The sequence below is a fragment of the Podarcis erhardii genome (genome assembly GCF_964252035.2).
Source record: "Podarcis erhardii genome assembly, chromosome: 12".
NCBI lineage: Eukaryota > Metazoa > Chordata > Lepidosauria > Squamata > Lacertidae > Podarcis > Podarcis erhardii.
In genome coordinates, this window is record NC_138513.1 from 45,489,987 (window position 1) to 45,514,223 (window position 24,237).

At 41.0% G+C, this 24,237-nt stretch overlaps 1 protein-coding gene and 1 long non-coding RNA gene across 19 annotated transcripts in view; one reads left to right on the plus strand and one right to left on the minus strand.

Annotated features, from left to right (window-relative positions):
- Window positions 1-23,187, plus strand: part of BBS9 (Bardet-Biedl syndrome 9) — a 227,669-nt gene extending 204,482 nt beyond the window's left edge. Inside the window, exon 22 of one of the 2 annotated variants that reach the window (XM_081834760.1) lies at window positions 6,917-6,990. In XM_081834760.1, the coding sequence (XP_081690886.1) occupies window positions 6,917-6,969 (53 nt within the window). In that variant the 3' untranslated portion in view covers window positions 6,970-6,990. Of the gene's footprint in view, window positions 1-6,916; window positions 6,991-17,887 lie in introns of those variants that run through there. The other variant, XM_081834761.1, reaches the window with a different exon arrangement.
- The window catches only part of LOC309326275, a 29,921-nt gene continuing 6,833 nt past the window's right edge, over window positions 1,150-24,237 (minus strand). For 5 of the 17 annotated variants that reach the window (XR_014150239.1, XR_014150240.1, XR_014150242.1 and 2 more), the window contains 5 exons: window positions 18,378-23,929; window positions 14,739-15,026; window positions 12,958-13,116; window positions 12,136-12,334; window positions 9,077-10,447 (listed from right to left, as the gene is read on the minus strand). This is a non-coding gene — a long non-coding RNA (uncharacterized lncRNA). Of the gene's footprint in view, window positions 1,355-2,599; window positions 2,743-3,029; window positions 3,116-7,026; window positions 7,042-7,229; window positions 7,348-8,029; window positions 8,111-9,075; window positions 10,448-11,508; window positions 12,046-12,135; window positions 12,335-12,957; window positions 13,117-14,738; window positions 15,027-15,379; window positions 15,489-15,746; window positions 15,804-18,377; window positions 23,930-24,237 lie in introns of those variants that run through there. The other 12 variants (XR_014150232.1, XR_014150233.1, XR_014150234.1 and 9 more) reach the window with 12 other exon arrangements.

Below are 24,237 nucleotides of genomic sequence, written 5' to 3' on the forward strand. Positions count from 1 at the left end.
GTTTCGTGGTTTGATTTTGTTCTGCAAACTGCCCTGATATCTCTGGGTGCGGGGTAGTATAGAAATACTACTACAGTGGTGCCCCGCAAGAGTTTTCCATTTTGGAGGTGCTTCGCAAAACGAATTTCCTATGGGCTTGCTTCGCAAGACGAAAATGTCTTGCGAGTTCCTGTGAGTTTTTTCCCCTTTTTCTAAGCCGCTTATCCGATAAGCCGATAAGCCGCTAAAAGCCGCTAATAGCGCTAATCCGCTAAGCCGTCAATGGGCTTGCTTCGCAAGACGAAAAAACCGCTAGATGAAGAGACTCGCGGAACGGATTCTTTTCGTCTTGCGAGGCACCACTGTACTACTACTACTACTACTACTAATAATAATAATAATCCTGCAGTCAGTAGGGTTGCTACCCGTCCCTAGAAAAATGGAATCATCCCCTTTTAGGACAAAAGTGTCCCCTGTCCAGTTGGGACTTCAAACAGAACACGCACCCCCCCCCCAATATTCAAGCTCCTCCTCCTCAAAACTGCCTGGGCAGAGGATGGGTATGGTGTTGGGAAGACAACTTTACATGTTCAGTAGCCTTGGAAAGAAGCAAGCCAATATAGAGACAGGCAGCATTCCTGTTAAATAATAACTCAGTTGACCAGAACTCCCTCTCTGACCAGAATGAAACCGTTTCTTTCAGCCCTTATTACCACCGTCTTGACCAGGCAGCAGGGCACCGCGACTCAATCTAGGAATGTGAACTGGATATTAATGCCAATTAAGGACAGCTATCAAAAAAACCTAGAAAGGTTGCCGTCTCTTCCCTTTACACAGCACAGCAGTAGCAAGGGCACAACAGTAGTTCCCACTTCACCCCCCAGTTTTCCCCTTAAAGAACTAAAATAGGGTAGCAAGAGGACTTTTGCATTATTTGCATTATGCTTAATGGTGGAATTCCTCTGTCCTGTCCCAGCCATTCATAGCCATGTGTGATGCAACTTCATGAGTGGAACTCGCCTGAGATGCTGCACCAGTGAGAATATCCTGCGTGTTCTCTTGCACAAATGTAACATCATGATTTTTAGCAGTGGTGGCTCATCCTCTTTTGGCCGAGAGCTACATATATGCATGGTCAACATAGTGGGGGACATGTTGTCAAAGTGAGTTTTGTGAAAGTGTGTATAGTGAGAACTGCAGTTTTCAAGGCGGCCTTCCAAGTTCCTTTCCCATCAGCTAGTCCATGCGATTTGAAAACATTTTCATCATTCATTATTCATTCCAGTTTTAGTACTTTTTAAGGAGGGCAAATTCTGGAACAGTCTTGGAGTGCATCACAAAGACCTTTTGGCCTCAGGGAATCGGAGCAAGAAACCTGTGAGGGTGACCGGTAAAAAACCCCCGAAACCAACCAACCAACTAACCAACATTTCATAAAATTTATACATTGCTTGATTGTAAAAGAAAACTTTTTGTAAAGTGGTTTACAAAAGATAAAATAGTAAAACAGAGAAATATTTACAACCCTAATTTAAAATACTAAAACAGATGAAAATTATGTCATCTTTCATGTAGGTAGGCTTGTCTAAATAGGAATATTTTTAGCCAGCACTGGAAACAGGACAGTGAAGGTGATCTCAAATAGGCAGGTTCCAAACTGTTCTTACAAACAATCGAGTTCTTACAAATGTGGAACGGGATTATGTGGTACCTGTAGTAGGGCCAAATATTTGTTTTAAAATGAAAAATGCTAGGGGCATCCTGGCACCACATAGCATCTAGCAGGGATCCACTGGAGCAGTTAGTAGAATAAAATTTAAAACAATATATTTGCGGGGTGGGACTTAAGTGGGCTAGTAACAGCCCATGGGCCCCAAGTTAGCCATCCCTGATTTACAGCTTTGCTGTAGTGGATGCAACAGTTCTCAATAGCTCCTATCTATCCTTTGGATGTAACAAGATTTGTTTGTACTTAGAAAAAATTGGTACAAATCCAACAAAAAATTCAAATCTGTTTATTTTTCTTTCATTTCAGATAGTGTCTATTTTCAGTCCTGGAAACACAGAAATTCAGCGCTGTTAAATTGCCCAAAGACTCTAGTGTTTTCAGTTCGTTTGAAATTGGACAACACATAATTTAGCCCACTTTAGTAGCCTGAGTAAAGCAAGGTCATGGTAGCATAGAGACTTTATTATTTCGGAAAAAACTGAAGTTTACGGGTGAAACAGATCAGAAACACTTGGACTGAAACTCACCTGCTTTCAATCTGCTTTAATAAACACTGCATTTACAGTACAAATATCTCCCAAAGAAATGCTCTTGCTTCATGTTACATGTAGGTGAAATACTGGATGCTTTTTGCCTTTTCACCTACTGTATTTGTGTACACAGAGAAGTTTTAGCCCAATAAAAATAAAATAAAGGAAATGAATCAATTATAGGATGAGGCCATTCTTAGCGTAAAATTAAGCTGCTGGAATATTTTGTCTTCGAAAGCCACCTAATTTTGGTTCTTGTGTTCGTCAAGCTGTACTTCACTTTATCACTGTGGAAACACCCTAAAAATTATTTGTCTTTATGAGTAGCTGGTGGAAATTCTTATTTTGTTACTACTCTTACCTTAGATTCAACTAATGCGGCAATTATATATTTGTGCACAAAAATTCATGAGGGGGAGCAAGCGAGAAACATCTTGCAATCCCAGAATTTCTTCCACACATGTGGAATGAAATGTGTGACTAGCAATCCATTCAGAGTCGCATCTATTGAAATGGACAGAATAGTAACAGATTCAGACTCTTACATACCCCTTTTCTGTTACAGTAAGCCCACAACTTAACACACATTTAACTTGGACACATGCAGCTTTACATGCATGGCAATTAAAAAATAATAAAATAAAAAGGGAGCGGGAAGTGGACAGACATCTGGGTGACAAGACATTGGCAATCCCACCCACCCTTGAAACCCAATGGGTTTTGACTATACACAATTTTGGCTTTAGGTGTGATCCCAGGGAACGTAACCTCTGTGTAAGTTGCATGCTTACCATACTACAGCTTAGCCAGTTTTGGCTGTACAAAATCAAGAATGAATTCCTGAATTTGAGACCATAGATGCAATAAGCTGGACAACCTGAAATAGCAAGTATACCTGTATTTTTCCTCATAGGCACATTATCCCATAAGCATACTTTGCCCTGGAAAGAGTAAGAAATTGCTCAAGACCCTCAAATAAGCCCTTCCTTCAGGGTATCCTGAAAATTGTTAACTAAGTCTTAAACTATTAGCTCTTTACAAACCTAGACCCTGGGCCATCCTCCTTTTTATACTCTAGCCTGTTTTCCCTTCTGCAATGGGATGCCTGCCAACAGCTTTGGCTGGTGGCCCAACTGCACCTCTGTCAGGACACAGATAGCCTAACTTTTATTGTCAACGCTCTAGGTTAGATTACAGCAATGCGTTGTGCATGGGCTGCCTCTGAAGATGGTTTGGAAACTTCAGCTGGCCAGGTTCCCCACCTTGGTAAGATGGTTTGAGCATATTGCATTGATCTTGACCCAACTGCGCTGGTTTCCAATGAGTTTCTGGGCCCAATTCAAAGTGCTGGTTTTTAACTATAAAGCCTTAAACTGCTTGGGACCACAATACCTTTAGGACCACCTCTCCCCATAAAAGCCAGCCCAGGCCGTGCAGTCATCCTTTGAGGCCCTTCTTCGTGTGCCTCCTCCATGAGAGGTCCAGAAGGTGGCAACACGAAAACGGGGCCTTTTCTGCAGTGGCTCCCCTGTTTGTGGAATGCTCTCCCCAAGGAGACTCACCTGGCACCTTCATTACATATCATTAGGTGCCAGGCAAAAACATTCCTCTTCTCTCAGGCCTTTGGCTAATTAAAAAATCTATGGCCTTTTAAACTATGTGTGTGTGGGGGGGGGTGTTATTGTAAAGATGATGATGATGATGTAATTACACATTGTAAAACCTGAGGAATTTATCAGGACTTTTATTCAAGGTACCCCATACAAAGCTTGGGACTTGAACCCAGTATTAGAATGTTGATGCGGGGTACATCTGCAAGGAATAACACCCCTTCAACTTACGAGTAATTTCAGGAAAGGACCATGTGAGTGAAAAATTACTCTCATGGTGGTACAAGTGAAGCCTCATAGAAGAAAAGAGGCCTTGTGATGAGGTTTGGCTTATCCCACAAAGAAAGAGCTTTGATATTTAGTTGTGATGAAAACAGCTAGCAAGCCAGAAGCCAAGGTTAATAAAAGTTTTGGAATTTCAGAAAATGGTTTAAGCCACAGTTGGAATTATTGTTATTGCTGTATTAAATCAGGATCCTCAAAATGCCCGGAGTTACTTTGACTGATTAACTGAAGTGGCCATGAATGAGAAAACTGTGGTGATTTGTCAGAGTGTGGTTTCAAACATACGGTTAGGTGTGGCTGTGGCCAGCAGAGGCAGACATTGCTTTGGATGCTGTTGCAGATAGAGAACAGCATTTTTATAAATATATCTGGTATTTTCAGAATCTGGCAGATCTGAGTTTGGTTTGGATATCTCTTATGTGTCTTGGCAGACATATATATTGCCGTGTCCACAGAGCAAACTCCATTAATGGCTGAAGTAACACCTACTGGTGAGGCCCATTCAATCAGCTACAGGCAGCTATTGACTCATGGCTTCAATTGACTCATATATCACTGAACTTTGTGACCACTTTCTGTTCCCAGCCCCAGTGCCAGCGCATGTCAGGATTTGAACACATGCTGACTTTTTAAATTAGCCTTTCGAACAAGGTGGAACGCTTCTACTCTGACTTGCAAGCCGATGAGAGATTGCGCATTCTGTGTCAGGGATGATCAAAAGCTATTATTCATTTAATGTGCTAATTATATTATTATTTTTCTTTAAAAGTAGCTGCCTCCCTTAAGTTCTCCCTTTGTGTGTGTATTGCCTGTGGCCAAATGCAGAGCCCAGTTGGTTGCTTCTTCCCCAAACAAGCCTGATGTGAGCCTCTACTGAGGACCATCTCTGCTCCCCAGAAAGGGAGGCCAGCCTTGTTCATCCTTCCAGACGCTGTTAGGCTCTGCAAACTGTGCACTAAATCCCCATACCCATTGGAGGCTGCTGATTTGATCAACAGAGGGAACTGTGGCTTGGGACACTGGCATAGCTTATGATCTTCCTGTCCTTGTTATTTTAATCTTTTTCTGTTCATCTTTTCCTCAGCAACTTGTCTCCTGTACTTCTGCAGGCCTCTGTGAGTTGATACAGTGGTGCCCCGCAAGACGAACGCCTCGCAAGACGGAAAACCCGCTAGACGGAAGGGTTTTCCGTTTTGGAGGCGCTTAGCAAAATGAATTTCCCTATGGGCTTGCTTCGCAAGACAAAATATCTTGAGAGTTCCTGCGTGTTTCCCCCCCTTCCCCCCCTTTTCCTAAGCCGCTAAGCCGCTTATCAGCTGATCCGCTAAAAGCCGCTAAACCGCTAATAGCGCTAATCCGCTAAGCTGTCAATGGGCTTGCTTCGCAAGACAAAAAAACCGCTAGACGAAGAGCCTCACGGAACGGATTAATTTCGTCTTGGGAGGCACCACTGTATCTTACTTTAGCTTTAGAGGCCAGAAAGCAGACAGATATGTACTATTCATACTGTGATTTAGAGTACTGGTCTTCCACTGGTGGGTTGGGACCCACTAGTGATCTTAGGTGGATCGCAAAAGGAGCATGGCCACCATGGAAATATATAGTAAAAAATTCAAGAAATGGATCCCCAATTGAATGTTTGGGTTGAAGGTGGGCCCTGGATCTGAAAAGGATGAAGCTACCTGATTCAGAATGTCAAAACCCTTGGGCATAGATTATGGGTGTTTTTAATTATATTTTGGATTGGTTTTATCATTTTGTAGGTCATAAGCCGCCTTGATCTTCTTTATGAAAGTGCAGGTTGTAATATTTAAATAAATACCTCATTAATCCTTTTATTACAGCTCTGTTATTGTAAGTTCTTATTATCCTGAAGGACTCAGGCTGAGAAGCAGTTTGCAGAGCCTCAGACAAATTCATAGGAGACAATGGGGCAGCCTTTTGGGCAGAAATCTAAGGCCCTATTGAGCAGGAATAGGAGGGCCTTATAAGACCAGTAAGCCCAGAATCTGAAATGACCTAAGTGTACCACTTTTAGCAGAGGGGACAGTTGTGCTCGGGGCTTCCTAATTCCTAGCTCAGTCTCTTACCCACTACGCTACTTATCTTCCAGTTGAAGCTGAAGAGTATTAAAACCGTCTGCTAATAGTTGACTCTCTCAACTTCCTTTCTAAAACGATATTTTAATATTATTTTTGTTTTGCTTTATACAAGACAACAGAGCCTCTAATTGCAGTCACTCCTTGCTGAGAGGAACAACCTATAATACATGAGAACAGCAGCAGGAGGGAGGTCTGGGTCAAATGCTTTGGGGGCTGCTCCCTTTGCTAAGTTTTGATACTGTATTTTTCTTTGGGATTGGCCATCATCAAATCCGTCTCCATAATGTAGCTATGTACATTTCTTCCTGAAATGACACCTGGAAAGATTCTAGTGGCGCTTTTGGTGTTCTGTGTGAACTTTGTTGTAAAAAGTCTCCTGCAGAGAATGTCTTGAAATGCCTTGTGTAAAACCAGAAGGTCCTCTGAGAACAGTTTGGAGAGCTCAGAAAAGCAGTTCCCAGGGAAAGAAACATTTGAAACAGCACAATGCTGTGTGCAGCCAATATGCGACATGGTTATTTATTGCTTGGTTTCAAGTCTAACTATGTCATCAACTTTTATACAAAGCTTTTTAAAAATATATATATGGAGTAATCAAAACTTTTCAAAAATGTTTATTAGCTCATTGATAGTAAAAGTGTAAATATATATTTTATTCATCCAGTTACTCATTTATTTTAGGACTCTTGCTGGGTAGCTGCATTATTTACTGGGCTTTGATCAGAACTGAGTGAATCCAAAGTGTCTTTTTGCTGCTGTTCTTCACAAGTTGGGGCTCCAGTGTGATAGGTTTATATTTGTTTTTGCTAGAAGGAAATTAAACTTACTGTGCATAAAATTAGGGCGGCATTAAATATCAGTGATTTTCATTTCCTGAAGTGAAAATTAGGGCTGTGTTGAATAAGCCCAGTTTTAGTTTTCTAGTTGAAAGCTGTGCTTTCAGGGGACTTGGGGAAAAAAATTTCAGCAGTGTTGTACCACTGAGAATGTTTACCTTCATGTTGGTTCACAGCCACTGGGTCCAGATATTTTTCGGTTGTCCTTTGCTTCGAAGTGTGTTCCCCAATATGGCATGCAATGACATCTGAGAGATTCTCTGCTCCTCTCCCACCCTCAAAATGCACTTTCAAGCCAACAATTTAAGTATTTTTCCTGCCTTTGCTTGCTGCTTCTGTCCCCACCACCATCAAGCCCCTCACTTAGTGCTGCTACTTGAGACAGGGTTGTTTTCTGTTCTGCCCTGTATTTGTGACACACAGAACAGTTTCTGTTCAGCTACATTTCATCTTCCGCCAAAATCCATGTTATTTGCTGTCTGCCGCGGCAAAATTACACACTGCAAATTGTGGGGTGGGGGTGGGGGGACATAATTAATTACGTATTATTTATGGATTGAAAGCAACAAAACCAGCAAATAGTGATCATCCTAGCTGGATTGATTTCTGTTCCAGACATGGGATGAATATTGGGACAAACACCAGCAATTTCTGCCCCCATTTCTGTTTTCATTGGAATTGTCCAACGTTATTACTTGGCAGACGCTGAACCCCTGCTGTTAACCTGCTAGGCAGTGGCGGTGCTTTTGGATTTGCATGGAATATTTTTTGCATTTATATAGTGCCCATCTGAGGATCATGGGACAGTTTACAGTACAGAAACACAAAAATACATAACATAATAGCAAACAAAACACCAGCGCCCCCCAATTTGTGAGCATGTCTGCATGGAACTGGTGGAGCAGCAGAGTGAGTGTCTTACGTCTTGTGGCAGGGAAAGCAAAGGCCATTTTTATGATATTCTTTTTCAGAAGGGGTTGATGAAATCCAGGCAGAATCAAAGGAGGCAAGGAAAGCTCTTCTGGTGTATAACTGTAACCTACATAGCAACAGGTTTTCAAACAGTTAAAGTGGGTCCACAAAAAGCAGCCATAACCTATGTCCAACTAAGTATACACATGATAGGAAAAGGCACAATAGCCCACCAGAATGCACAGTAGCCCATCAGTTGTTGCAATAGCAAGCCTGTCATTCAGTGCTTTGAATAAAGAAGAATTAGGATTTAATTTTAAGAAACACAAACTGATATGTGAGATAATAATTTTGAATGCCTTTGTGAAAACTGTGTATTCAACTGGGGATGTCAACTAAAACATGTTTCTGCTTGGATCGTTTGAGTGAATGAGAATATCACTTGAAAAGAATTTATGTATATAATTTGCCATTTTACAAAATTTCCAAATTACCAGCTACAATCACTGTTTCCAAATTCACAAGCATCAAGTCTCTTTGTTCAGCCATGCTTTGGGCTTCTGCAATAACCGGGCTTATTTCTCACCAGATCATGTAAACGGATGAAAGTTTTACTGTTCCCAAGCATGCTACGTCTACTAAAGTTTTACAGTTTCCTTTGCCCATTAGAAAACCATACTGCATTTTAAATTGTTACTTTCATCCCTCCTAAGACTTATTTGCAGCCTCATTGACTTCAACCAATGGTTTTCTAAGCCAATCATCAGATAATTGTCAGAATTACTTTGCAGGGGACTGAGCTCCAGTTTTATAAAATATGTAAAGGATCAGTCAACCTCTGATAAATCCTTAGTTACTTCAACACAATTAATTGCATGTAAGATACTGAAATTGTGGCATGGGCTTCCTGTTCCTTGAATTGTGGGGCTGGTTAATTTTGCTCAAAGATATAGGCATACCTAAGCCCTGACCCATTTGGCAGTCTTAAATTTAGCTATAAAGGAGTTCATAGTGTAGCAGAGAGCAACCTCCAAGAATTTATACACACACACACACACACACACACACAGAGAGACATCCTTTTACACTGCAATCCGGAAAACATTTTTTATTTTGCATTTAGATGCCATAATTATTGCCTCATATTTCAATTGAGAAATCTAACGTGTTCATAAATTCAATCATCTGTGCATACTAGGAAAGCTGTGAGAAATAAATACAGCTGTAAAAAGCTGTTGAAGTAACTGCAATTTAGCATTGAATATTTAAGGAAGGAGTCCAATATACACAAACCATGTTCCTTTGTAAATATAAATAAATGAATGCTTCCTGATTGGCTTATTGAAATTAACAGCTTTGCCATCTTGCAGTCAGTTGATTCTATAAAATGATTACAATCAGTGCTAAGTTAGACGTTGAGTTCATTCGTTTGAATTCTGACAAAATGAGTTACACTTAGGGCAATCCTAAATGAGGCTGGGGATAAGCAGGGCCACCTCTATCTATCCCGCTCTCTTGCTGATGAGGATGGACAAATTGGAGTGTTTTCTTCTTCTTTTTTACTGTCGCGCCAGTTCTAGGCTGGCTGTGATCTGCCCCACTCCCATGGAGGGGCCATCCATCCACTTAATCCTAACCCCCTCTAGAAGTACTGATCAGGGAGCTATTAGTTCACACTTAAATCCATCTTGGCTGTGAGCCCTGGAAGACCTGCTCCCTGCCTTACATGCCTTTTCCTATCTGGCCTGGGAGGGCGGGGCCTGGATTGACTCCAGCTACAAAAGCTGAGGCTGCTGAAAAGGTCAGAGACCATCTTGGCTGTCTCTTAGTGCAGACTCAGATCATCAAGCCTGAGCTTCCACAGCTGCTGCCTGCCATGGACCAACGTTGGCAGCAATAGCAGCAGATATGTTAAAGGCTCATGATAATAAAACTCCCATCAGCCCCAGCCAGCATGGCCAGTTGTCGCGGATGTCATGGAGAGCATCAGGTTTGAGAAGGCTGTCTTAGACCAAGTTTCTTCAACTCTTTTGATCAAGCCCTTCTTCTAAATTTGTTTTGCCTTCTCTTTTCCCTGCTCCGACAATCTATCCCATAGCAGAGCAAGCAGAACATGCTTTGCTGGCATGTGCAAAGATTTGTGGAGCAGGGCAATGTTCTAAAACTGGCATTAGAAAGATGAATGGAACGAGACGTCTCTGACCCTTCTTAATACCAGGAAAAGCGCAACTTTATGATTCCGTGAAGTACCATTAACCCCAAGAAGCAGCTCTTCCCAAACCAGGTTGGGATAATGAGGCCAATAAGACTCCATAAGGCTTGTCAGTGCCCTTGTAGAGGCATGTTTTAGCTGATACTCCTTCCTGTAACTTTGCACCCACTTCCAGGCATTCTGTGAACTCCAAAATTTGAGGCTCACTCTAGGAAACCCAGATGTCATCTTTGCATGGCCTAGCATTGATTGCTAACAAACAGGATAACCAAAAATTAACATACGATAAAATGCACAGCAAAGTGCTGAGGCTTTTCCTCTTACTTTCATGTGACTTTTCTGTTCTTTTGAATAAAAGCCAAGAGTGACATTTATCAAGAGATTACTTGCGGGAGAAAGGTCTCGGAGCATTAAAAAACAACAACGCACACTATAGGTTAAAAGCAATGTGTGAAACCCAAGATTGGAAAATATGACATGAAAGTAATTTTCCCTGGCTATTGTTTTCAAGCACATTCCCCCCCCCCAATCCCCCAGTGCTTCCTCCTCTCGACTTAGGCTCCAAAGCAAAATGTCATCAAATTGTAAAACATTATTGTATATTATTTCCAGAGGCGTTTATGGAAAGCTTGAATATTATTTTATTCTTCACACTATAATAGTCCCTTGTTAAAATAAGAAACGGCACATTTGAAGAACAGTTATTCACCAGTGGTTAGCAAGCACTGATGAACCTGCAGACCAGGGGTCAGCAAACTTTTTCAGCAGGGGGCCGGTCCACTGTCCCTCAGACCTTGTGGGGGGCCGGACTATATGTCGCCATGATTCTGACCCACATTTTTGGCAAAAACTCTTATTGGGACCAACCCCAACGTTGCCCAAATGTGATTTTTTTTTGGGGGGGGGGTGTTCCCTCATACATCCATGCCGCTTCCTTTGCGTTTTATGCATTGACAGTTATTATTTCTCTTGTAAGGCAGAGGGGTGGGGGGCTGAGGTAAGCGCACCATTCCTGTCAGCCCTGGAGAGCATGTGCACATGTGTGGGTGAAGGGAAAAGCCATTGGCCACGCTAAGTCAGGCTGGCGCTGCTCAAGCAAAAAAGTTCTTTTCCCCACGTGAGGGAAGACAGGGTGGCGGCGGCTATTTACCTTTCCATGGCTCAGCACTGCCGCCACTCCTGAGGTGCCTCCGAGCCCCTGCCGCCGCAACTGCCTTCCTGAGGTCAGTCACCAGCAATTCCATGGTGGAAATCCGAACTGTGGCTCCTTTTCCCTATTCCTCACTCCCCACCCTGGAAGAAAAGATTGCTGCTCGCGCGGCGGATGGAAAAGGGGCTTGTCTCAAGCAGCCGCCCACCTCACTTTTGACCCCCAAGCCTGGCTGAGTTGCAAAAACCATCGTGCGTGCGCACTATGCTGGCTGCCTGGATTCCTGGACCGTCCGCAGACCGGATCTAGAAGGCAATTGGGCCTGATCCGGCCTGATCCGGCCTTAGTTTGCCAACCCATGCTGTAGATGTTCTTCAACACTTAACAAATGTGTAGCTGTTCCAAACTGGCTGTGATAGGATAATAAGTATGAAGGCTGGGATTCCAAGAGCAACTTGGTAGGCATGTTTACTATCAGATGCAATAAGGTTTTCCACACATGCAGTTTTCCCATCTAGTGGCCCAGGTTTTCTTTCCAATCCAGGTTGATGGATCTTTTTCCTTGTAGAGAGCTTACAACAAAGATGAACCAAAAATGCCCAGTTTTGTTTCACAGTTCTATTCACAGACTGCGGCGGTGTGCGGACATTTTGGGAAATGATTTCAGGGGTGTGGGAGAAAAGATATCTGGGGAAAGGGACTTCGGGGGGGGGCAAGAGAAAAGAGGCATAAATCCTGCAATGTTTGGGGGCAGAAGAGTATCATTACATTTGCAAAGTTAGAGGCTTACCTTGAAAAGAGGAGGATTTGATATCCCACAGCCTTTTCCCCCCCAGATGTCGTTTTGCCACTGCTGCATATTCCCCTCAAAATGCATCTTTTGGATGGGTGCCGTGTTGTGATGTAGCCTTTTTCCTGGGCCATGTTGGGGAAGAAAGTGCTCCCCAGGTGGGAAAGAGAGGCCACTGGAGCTGCGAAAACGAGCACTGCTGCCAATTGCAGCAGCAAAACTAAGTATTAAAAGGTGGGGGGGGGGGGGAGAACAAGCCTGAAACCCTGTTTTTCAAATTAAGCCCACCCCTTTTCCTGGAAATTTAACAATACTACTCCCCCCCCCCAAAAAAAGAGGTAGAGAATTTGTCATATACCCTTTATTGTCTGCCCTTGAAGTAGCAAAAAAGTTAATTTCTTGAACTTTTGGCTCAGCTTGTCTCCAAGCAATCTAGATCTTCTATTACCCCCCCCCCACACACACACTGATTGTGGGGGGGGGGGAAGAGGAGCCCTTGTGAGTCACAACAGTTGTTGTGTATCTTTACTGCAATGTATGAGGAGGCTCTTTGTGCAACTGATTTTTCCTTGTGGCTGTACATGTGGGACCAAGAAATCTTCTCATACAGCCTGTCACTACTCGGGTTTTCTCATCTTGCACTTTGTAACTCTTGTAAAACAAATTTATCCCAGCCTGATTCTAAAATGTACTTCTCCAACCAACCTTGATTTCGCAGTGGCACTGAAGAGTCATGACAGCGTTTGAGACTGGAGTCAAAAACAGAACAATACATCTATTGAGTCATAAGCAAGGTTCTACCAAAACGGAATTAGCATTTACCTTCTATTGTTTCAGTACAAGAAGCCTATTGCTATGTAGCATCTCCATTTATTTCTGTAGGGCGAGAGCTAGTGCTTGTCTGAACACAGAGATTGATGCCCTACATCCCTCCACTAAAATGAATTGGGAAGCTCCATGTGTTCATTGGAATTTCTACACCTGGAACAGATTGCTTAATTAGACATCGGTATTCAGTGCTTGTTGTTTCAAAATAAATCCAGTTATGCAAGGAATGAAGCATGATGATCTTTGTGCATATTGTGTGAGAGCTAATGTTTGTCGGCTTTGTACTTATTTGATTTCCCCCTTCTAAATTCAGTTACTATATTGTTTCATATTTTGTCTAGTTGACGTTTGGAGAACTATTCTCACATTACCTGTAGGTTTCACCTGTGATGCAGGCTATTCTTGTTAGCATATTTTTTTTGAGCATATATTGTTCACATAAAGGAACATATGCAATTATAATGAGTTAACAGGAATATTAGGATCTGTCCTCTTTAGCAAGGAAGCCAAGAGTTTTCAGTTGTGATGTATAAACTGCAGTCGGCCAATGTGAATGGAAAGCTGTTGTAACTCGCATCTCTTTAAGAGGTGTTGGCTCTTCTTGCAGACAGATGCTTGGTGGCTGCTCTTGCAAAAAGCAATGGTATAAAACTGTTGGAAAATGTTGCCCTCAAGGTAATTCTCCCCTGTAGTTTTGTCTGTTGGTGAGAATAGTTGCTTTCCTCATTAATGAAGGAGGCCAATCTGATACGCCTCTTCCGTTAAGCAACCAACAATGAACAAAGTAATTCAACCAATATAGTGTCAATTCTTCTTGTAAAAAGCATACGAAAGAATGTTTTAATTATATCTGCCCCTCCATGCTTAAGGGTATTCCGTTAAAGGAATCCGGGGGTGTTGATATAGTCCGAAGCCCGGCTGGGGGCTAGGGCCTTGACACGACCCCGGCAGGAACACCAGGGGGAGCTTGAGTTGGCTCACATCGACAGGGCTCCCCCTACCGGTGGCTTACCCTCACTGGACTTCCTGCACAATGGGCAGGAGTCAGATATAGATATAGGAGTCAGGTCCAATCAATGCCTAAGCCAATACCGCTCACATTCTGTAATTCAATAAAGTTGTGGCCAAAATTTGCCCAACCACAGAGCCTAGGGCTTGCTGATCAGAAGGTCGGCGGTTCGAATCTCAATGACGGGGTGAGCTCCCGTTGCTTGGTCCCTGCTCCTGCCAACCTAGCAGTTCGAAAGCACGTCAAAGTGCAAGTAGATAAATAGGTACCGCTCCGGCGGGAAGGTAAATGGCGTTTCCGTGCACTGCTCACAACTGGACCTAATGGTCAGGGGTCCCTTTACTTTACCTAATATCTGTGTCCTTGTGTTATTTCCAACGAGGGGGTGGCTGCGGGGTCTCGACACGCAATGAACAAATTCAACCAATATAGTGTCAATTCTTCTTGTAAAAAGCATAGGAAAGAATGTTTTAATTATATGGGGCTGAATGCTGCCATCTTTGCTTTTTTTAGCCAGTAGTTATGGGGGCGAAGACACCCGCAGTTTTTTCACCACCTTACTGTACGTATACTGTCTTTATGGTTCATCATCTCACTCATTAGTTAACCTCCCACATGAGGCAACTTGCTCCTCCAGTCCTGGTTTGAGTCGAAACCATAGTTTGCCCTTTCATCTGAACCAGCAAACAGTGGCTTGCACATGCATTACAATCCAGGATCATTATTTATAGTGTCTTTCTGACTATAATGTAGGAAGTACTCTCACCTTACACCCTCAGTATAGCTTTAGCATAGACTTATTCTAATACAAAGTATGCTAGTCAGGTCACATCTTCCATTAGTGGTGTAAGCTGGGTTGAGGGTGCAGGAAGAGGCAGAAATGTCAAGTCATTAGCTGGTATCTGATATTCTGGTTGCTTTCTAACTGGACTTGCGCTTGCATCAGTTCATGTTGCTCAGCTGCTTCTTTTGAAGATAAATGTTCCCAGCCTTAAGGTTATGGTAGGAAGATCTTGAAAGAAGCTCTTAAGAAATCTTTGCTTAGGCAGCCATTCTGTAAAATGAGCACAGAAAACATACAATCAACTAATCCAACAGAATGCCTACGGAATTCTACACATAGCAAAAGGGTATAGTAGTATATTTAAATTTCTTTTGCGCTTTGAGGCTTAGAAAGTGCATTCCAGAAGTGAAGTAAATACTTATTTAAATAAAGTGTTATAATTTCACACACACACACACCTTCAGTATTTCCATACAAATTTCTTTAGAATACCCTTCCTGTGCATTTGCATTACTTGGGGCAGATTACAGCAATTAAAAACAAAGCTATCCCATTAAAAACCAAAAATTATCAGCAGATAAAAACATTCTTAAATTTCTGATTTACAGTCCTATTTCTGTCACCTTCATCACACACTTTAGACAAGTCACACTTGCTCTTTTCTTATAAATTGAGATCAGGGATCAATTGCTTACTCAGGATGGGGATAAGAAGGAGATAGTAGCCAGGTTTCTGCAACACACAATGAGGATTCGCGAATGTTATACATTATACAACATTAGCCTAAGTGTTAGATATGGGTTTCTGATGAGTGCTTTACTGAACCCTTCTGGAATCTTGTATATATGCCAGTAAAGGTTTGAGAATATGTCTCATATGGTCACATAACTTGGATTGTCCTGGGGTCAACTTCTAAATTGCAAAGTTTCACATTTTACTTGGGGGTTTTGTTTTCTCCTTCTCTTTCAGACCACAAGTTGATGAACTCACACTAGTATTGTTCAGCGGGCCCCAAATGCTATTTCAGCTTGTTCCTGTCCGAAGTCTCTGAAATAGACATTTTTTGGCATATGTTCATGGGAGAAAGATTATATGTAGAGAAAAAGGAAGCTGGGTTTTCCCACTAAAAATGTTGTTGTTGTTGTTGTTGTTGTTGTTGTTAAGTGATTTTGAACAATAGATGCATTTTTAGAAGATCATAATTATATTATCATAATAATTGTAGCTTAAGGATTCTGGGAAATTTGCCAGCTTGCCAATGAGATACCTAATACATAACTATATACAATTCATTTCCTTTAAATAAGGCCCACCTGCACAAGAATCTTGTTGTGATTGAAACATATTATTTTTCAGAATCAAAAATGGTTGCTAAATCTTCCCTTAGAAGGGGATGACAGAAAGTGAAAAGGTCCCAAGAAGTGAAAATACTTGTGTCAGAAAATGGAGAGAATTACTAGAGCTCTTATTTGAGTTCCATGTTTCCCCCTCACTGTATAGAATTTCTAGAGAGCCCTCAGGTGATAACTGCCATTGATCCATCATTCTCCTATCATCAGCTAGTTTAATAATAATACCTTTATTGTCAATGTACAACCTGTGTACAATGAAATTAACTGATTCTTAATCATTATTAACATCATATATTTCTCTTGAGAAATCATAAATATTGGAAGAAAAGAGGGTGCAGCAGCTCTCAGATTTAATTTCATGCAGTAGCCATCTTCCAGTACCCCTTCCTTTTTAAAAGGCACTTTGCCATTATTAATCCAGGCTGTGTTGTATCCTTCTTTCCTATGCCATGGGCCTGGTGGTCACATGGGTCTCGCTATTTCATTAGCCCATTAAACCATATGTAGTTTGCTAAATTCTAAATCATGTCTGCTGCTTTTTTTGTTTTTATATTTGCATGATTTTAAAATTGTACATTTTGATCATTTGTCTTCCTTGTGTAGTTTTAATTATATTGTAGCTTTATTTTTACCTGCCTCCATGAGAACAGTAAACAGAATACCAGTGGATTAAAGAAATGACTCAATGAATGAATGAATGAATGATGCCATTTTCAGCAAATGCGCCTCTCAAATATTTATCTTTTGGATTTCAAACTGATTCCCCCCACCCCAGCAACTTTGTCTGTGTGTATGTGTGTTTTCATTCTCTTGATTAGTATTTGTGGTTTTTCTCAGTTTATTATAATCTGCCCTTTTAATTAACCTACTGCTTGACTCTCTCTTCCTGGCCATTAATGAAGTTATTAAATGAGACAGCATCTTATGGTGATCCCTGCAGCACCTCAGCGTGTGCTAACAGCACAGAACAAAAGAAGGTCCATCGCAAGATGACCTTTGCCAGTCCAACCCAACTCTCCACATGGTCCTTTTAATTGTCTTTTGGAAAGCAGACACTTTGGAGAAAGGAGCCTCAGAGACCCTGGGGGAATTAATGCTCTTGCTGAGACTTCATTGCTTTGGTCTTTTGTGTCCCCAACGTGTTTTTCCACTGAGCTGCTGCTCTTGATTAGCCTTTGAGGTGCTTTGCATCTCTCTCTGGCTCTAGATTCTCTATAAAGTTTGTTCAGTTTCTTAACAACATACCCAGCCACTTTCTCATGTGACCCAATTCTTAAGAACCAAAAACGACAGAGAAGTTGGGATGGAGGAATTGAAATCTGAATTGAACTATTCACCATTTATAGATTCCCGTTTCTCTTCGAAAGGCAGTTTTATTATTCCTCTTCCTTGCACCATCAACATAAAAGGCGGAATTAATGGAGAGATAATTTTAAAGAAACCATCTCCCTGACTAATGGGTTGTTACAGACAGTCCTCCCAAGGTGTCAGCCAGTTATAAAGGAACAGCACTTTGAAACTATGCCTCTGGAAAGTTTATTCGTTCTCTTATCTCTTCTAAGGTTAGGTACACTTGGTCAAAGGGGCATAGAAGAACTGAAGTGCCTCTGTAATTTGCAAAGTAGTGGAATACCAGGAAATTAAATTACTGGAAAGTACTGACTTTGGTGATACTCAGGACTTTGGCAGGCAATAGAATTGCAAGGTATTAACATCAAGGCTGCTAGGTATAACCACATTTAGACATAATCTTCTTTTTTTCTTTCTGTTTCTCTCTAGATTTGCCACAGGATGAATTACAGGAAGCAGAAAAGCCATGAAAAGCACAAGAGAACCCTCAGGAGGATTTTTAAAATCTGTGCATTTACAATCCAGCAGGAACAATTTATTTTCCTCTGTAGTGAACGCAACCAACCTCAAGAAGGAAGTCCACTAACAGTGCAAAATGCTTCCAATTGCATCCAGGCACCTGGCTATCCCTTACTTTGACACACTTTCTTATTAACAGGTTCTGGACCACTTACTAAGCAGTCATATATGTATGGGGTTATAAGTGCTCTTTAGAAATTCTGATGCTCAATCAAAGACTTTATATACCAAGATATGCACGTACACACACAAACATTTCATGCGTATATCTCAATTTTTAAGCCTTTCACTGCCCAGTCTGACTTGAGGATTGTTAATTTTGCCCTAATGTTACAGCTTTGATAAAAGTTAACAATCTCCCTGTCCCCCTTCAGCTAATGAACTATGTTACTGGACTTACCATTTAATATCCTCAATAATACATCTTTCCCTTTTCCAGCTCCCTCCTGATGTTATTCTTGATAGTAAAATCTTCATACCTGGCTTTTGGAAGTTCTGAAACTCAGGGATATAAAAATGAGACTAGTTTAATTATTCATTTATGCCTCAACCATATATTTTACAAAATTCCAAATCTGATATACATATGGCATCTTGGTGGGCAGATTCAGAGAGTGGATTTGATTTTAACTATGTAACTTCATTGCACATATCTACCAGTCTCAACTTTCAGGGTTCAATCCTAAAATGTTGGTGTTTGGATATGAAATAGCAGATTTCATACAATCTTGTGTTTGAGAGTTGCAGCCCTAAAATGTCAGGTGTTGGCTCTAAAATTGAGTATTTTATATACGATAACGTTCACAAGAAAGCATTTGAAAGGACTAATGATGTCAAGATGAAAATAGGGTTAATTCAGGAATATGTACCATTGTGTGAAAATAACTCAGGTCTGGCTCCAACGCTACATGCTTTAATTAAGGCATATGCTTCTACTTTTGTTTTGGTCTAGTTGGTGCACTAGATTACAAAATGAAAAAGCCACTGAAAGTATCACTCAAGGATTGGGTGCAGAGATAAGTATCACCTGACCCACCTCAGATTAAGCATATATTGTTGGCAAGGACTAAGTTATGGGTAAAATACAGCCTGTTAATCGCTTTAAAATAAGCATATGCTTAACTCTTCCACTGAAATAAATGGGACTTAAATATACTTTATTCTGGCTGGATCACGCCCAAAGTCACTGTCATTTCCTTCCATTTTGGGTCCTGTGAAAAATCACTACACAATTACCATTTTCCATTGTAGAATTTTTGTCTTCTGCAATATTGGGCACAATTCCAATTCATCTTTTTCTTCTGCCTGTGAATACTGGAGAAGAAAGCATCTCAGTCTTATCTCTGTCGCTTTGTCTGTAAATTGGCTTGTTTTGAATGTTCTGCCCACCCCCCAGCATCCATTTCCTGTTTGTGTTCGGTCAGATCGGGGTTAGGGTAGCCTATTTGCTGTGGCTGATTTAGTATTCAGAGGAAGTAGTGCTATAAAGTGAAGTTGTATCTGTCCCGCTTTTTGCTGACTTCAGTTTTTTTCTGGTAAACTCGCATTGTAGCTGTAGACTCTTGGCTAGCCAGGTGCCCATATTTAGGTTTCTGTTTCTCTGCCCATAGAGGCCTTTGGGGGATGGATTTGGGACTAAGCCCAAATCAACGATGCAGATTTGCTTAGTGTTAGTTTGTGCAATATTGCAACCTTTGGATTTGAAGTCACAGTTCAGTGTTGGCTGCCCCAGAACTCTTTCTAATGCAGGAGAATGGTTTGGATTATGGCATCAACACACTTTGGACAAGCTTTTATTTGTGTGTCGTATCTCTTTAGATGCTGCTTTGTTCTCTTCCTGCTGCTGGATCTTTGTTTCAACATGGCTGTCACAGTTCAACATGTCTTTCATGGTAAGGGCCTCATCCTGAGGGTGTGTGGATAGGACCCAGATTTTAGGCTACATTCCTTCCTACGCATTTTCCTGCAGGAGAAAGTTGGAAACTCATGAAATGGACCTGTTGTGTATTAACGGGAAGCACGTGTGTGTGTGTGTGTCTTTCCCTGTTTCAGGGACCACTGAACATCCAGGGGGAACTAATCAATTCCCTAAGCTCTTCAGTTTAAACATTAAACACAGTTCTAAAAGCCTCTTTTGTGGTCACAGTTCTCTTCCAGATAATTCTGATAAAATGTCCTATTTTGCCACTCTTTATTGTTGCATGTGATGGCGTGCCTGCGGTTACTTTATTTTTAAAAATGATAGTGGTGCTTGATTTCTTCCTGAGCAACTTCTTTAGAATTTTAAATGTCATTGTTTTTCAGAAGAATTAGGTCAGTGTTTCACAGAAGTACCCGTAAAAAATAAAATGAGCAACTGAAACCAAAAACACTCTGCGCTCCAGCTATAGTGGAAAGGACAGGTGGACTTGGGGAAGAAAATAGGTCTGTTACATTGGTGTCATTCCCCTGGTGTGGTAGATCTGGGTCTGGGCTTTGAGTTAACATTCCTCCATATTACCCCATGTCAAAGATACTGTGTCAGGGAGAAAAACTCCAGTCTAGCCTTTGCCTTGATATCAAGCTTCATATATATAGAAAGGCTTTTTTGTGAGAAAGTTTGCCATCATAAGAGACTCCACTTGCAGGTTGAATTGTTACCACTTTCATTAAGACCACTGCAAAAGAGGCTAGGGTCAAGCAAATGCTTTGCCCAACTTCATATCGAAAGACTAGAAGCAGAACTACCAACTTCCATGATGTTCAAGTCCATTTTCTCCCCAGGAACAAAGAATGCAGTAATATATCCCATAGCCACAATTGTCAGCAGAAAGCTCCAGATTAGAGATCGGAATATCCCACGCCCTTTTAACAATTAAAAGCTGTCACCAACATGGAAAAAGGGGTGTCTCCCCGCCTAGGGATGTGGGTGATTTAATGTTGCAAGGTTTATGAGAAGATGTAAAAATAAAAATCCAACCTCAGCTGGGCAGCTAAGCCTCTGCATTTGCATGGAAAGCAGTGGAGGCGATCAGACAATGCACGACTATTTCCTGGAAAGGTCTCACTAGCTCATTCCACTTGTAACCCTAAGCCAACCCATGGTTTAACACAATGAGCAAATGTGTGGGTTCCTGGAATCAAGATCGCAGTCTTGGGTCCCCTCCCTTGGTCCTGCTGCAGACATGCTGCTCAGGACCAAAGTGTGGCTTAGCTGAGTGTAACTTGTAAACTGGGTCACCACCTGTGATGGATATAGAATATCTGTAAAACAGGCTAAGTTGGCTGATTCTGCAAAGTAAGAGTTTGGGGCTTTTAAAAATGGAAGCAGGCCAACAGAGACTCGGTTCTGTCACATACATATCAATGTTAAGTTTTCTATGATTCTAAGCATAAAGTTAGTGAAGCGTGGTGTGGAATTTCTATTGAAATTCAGGAGAGTCCCTTAGGAACGTTTTACTGTTCTCAAACATTTATGACAGGCATGCACAAGATGTCCTCTCTGGGTGGGACACCAGTTGTGTATTGTGAATCCTCGGCTGTTTGATCTAAAGCACCTGCATTTATGGCCCCAGTTGGACTGGATAACAGTATCTGTAAAACAGGTGGAAGCCTTCAGTACATGGTTGGTGTAGCACACCCAAGGGCCACAATTTGTGCAGTCTTGGCTTCTGATGTGAATAGAAATAGTGTGAGAACACCAGGCAGTTACAAGTTCCCATTCACATCAGGACAACCTACTAGACAGAACTACAGTATTTATAAAGAAATAAATAAAATGCGAATTATTCATGGATAAAGTATGAGTAGTAATAACACATGGAGGTCTTTTTGATAGATGGAGCAATTAATTACATACACGAGTTCATTTAGGAGGCAGAAAGCAGTGCAGGTGAGTCACCATTTTCATTCCCCTTGGCTATGTGGATGAAAGTAGCTCAAAGGACATTGCCATTTGTAGCGTAGATAATAACGTGACAGAATGCCCTCCAACGTAATATCTGTTACAGTGTGATCATCTTGACTGCCAAAAACAGAAAAGTCAAAGCCAAATGTGTTTAAAATTAAATATAAGCCAATTTGCTCATTGGGTGGAGGGTGGGGGCTGCTGTGCAAAAGTCAGCACCCATGTTTCTGAACACAGTGAAGAACATACTGCTAAGTCAAGTGTGGGACTCTGAAGCGATATTAAGTTGGTTACATGGCTAATAAAGAGGTCACAATCCTTAGTGTAAATTGAATTTTCTTGTGTTAGTTATTTATATTTTCAGTAAGGGATAAGAATATATTTTTAAAAAATGTTCATTTACAATCAGACAAGCTTTAAATATGCAGAATGGGTGTTAACGTCATCAACTTATTTAAAAAGTATGCTCTATTTTTATGAGATGCTTGTACCAAAACAAATGTTTGTCTTTGTCAAATATATTATAGGCATATATAAAGGTAGGAATTGTGAGCAAAGTGTTTTATGTTCTAGCCAATTCATCACAGATGCTAACTTGATATAGTTTGAACTTTCTACCGTTTTTCAAAAGTATTTTCTAACTTGCATCCTTCAACAAAAATGTCCAATTTAGATTTCTTTAAAGAGCCGAATATTCTGTAGTACTTGATTGCTGAAGAATATTTGTCCAAGGCTATGATCCACAGAGCAGGTAAGCATGCAAAGTTGCATCTACGTTGGTTGAGTTATTTAATGGCACGAAAAGCCTATTCTACAAATCAGTTAAATCAAAGCATTTAAAATGATGTTATCTAAGTTGTGGAGGGAGATGAAGGGAGGTTTAAGAGCTACTATACAGCGTTCTGTCATTTGTGGATTGTGCTATAATAACTATTTCTAGTCTGCCTTTCCATTTTACAGCTGTTACTAACGTAAAGCAATTCATTTGTAGACAGAACATGGACTTGTTACATTGTCCACAATTCTGAACTACATTAAAACCTGCAAATTGTTTTTGCTATTTTGCTATCAAAATAGTATTAGGCAAAGAGTAATACATGTCTTTTTCTATTAGATTTTATTTCAATAATACAAGGTTTCTTATTGTCATCTATAGTTCTGTATTAGGTGTACACTTGATATTTTTGTTGTTATATATGGAGAATAATTTACTGCCACAAACCAAAGGATGTTGGGCGAGGATAATTTTCATGTTAAATCTGTAAGTAGAAATATACCATTATTTATGTACTGTGCTAAATAAAATATTGTCTTTATCAAAACAGCAATTTTTACACATTTTTTGAAATGGATTTATTTGCCTCTGAAATCTTTTAAAATTATCAGTCTTCTGCAAAAGCAAAAAGTAACTAGAGATAGGTTGTTGAATGAGATTTGTGGTGCATCTGATAAAAAAAGTTTAAATAAAAACATTTTACCCTGCCTTTTGGAAGGAAAATTGCCTTTTGTTCTAGATGACTTGATGGTTCAGGATTTGACTGTCCTGTTAGCAATACAAAAGAGTTCCTGACTGATGAGGTGGGCTAGTTACTGGCTGATAGTGGCGATGCCTTATCTCCTATTGTTTGTTCAGCCATTATCACCCTTAGTTAAGCATGGCATGTTGCTAGCTGCTGCTCTGTCTTTATGGCAGGCTGAAGCCAGCATCCTGTTTGAGCTGCTGGCTTCTGTTTCAGGGATCAAATGTTACATCCAATTTCTTGTAGCCTTAACAAATCTATGCATCTGTGTAGTTTATTTAGCAAGATCAGTTCAAATCTACAGCACCTAAGTGACACAATTGAAACATACTTTATGACCTGTTTGGGGGCGAAACTCGTAAGTTTGTTTGCAGTTCTTTACCCAATTTTTTTAAGTACCGAGAAGAGTCATTCATGGGGAAGGTTCGTAGTTCAGTTGTGACATCTCCAGTTAAAAGTCTTTCAGGTAGCAGAGCTGGGGAAGACATTTGCTGTCACTGTACTGGGCAATGTGGAACCAATGGCCTGACTTCATGCAAGATAGGTCTGGAAGAGAGATAAACATTTTTTTTAAGTGTTATGCATTCATGTATTCTTAAACCAGGACTGTTCTGTTGTCTAGCTGAGAATCTGGAATCCCAAGGATCGTAGCATACCTTGTACATGTAGTTGAGATCAGAGGAAAGTGATGTGGGACATTTGGCTAAAAACAGGTTGGAGCTACATGGACCAGGCTTCCTCAGCCTACAATTCCCATCATCCCTGACCACTGGTCCTGCTAGCTAGGGATCGTGGGAGTTGTAGGTCAAAAACATCTGGAGGGCCAAGGTTGAGGAAGCTGTCATGGACAGTCC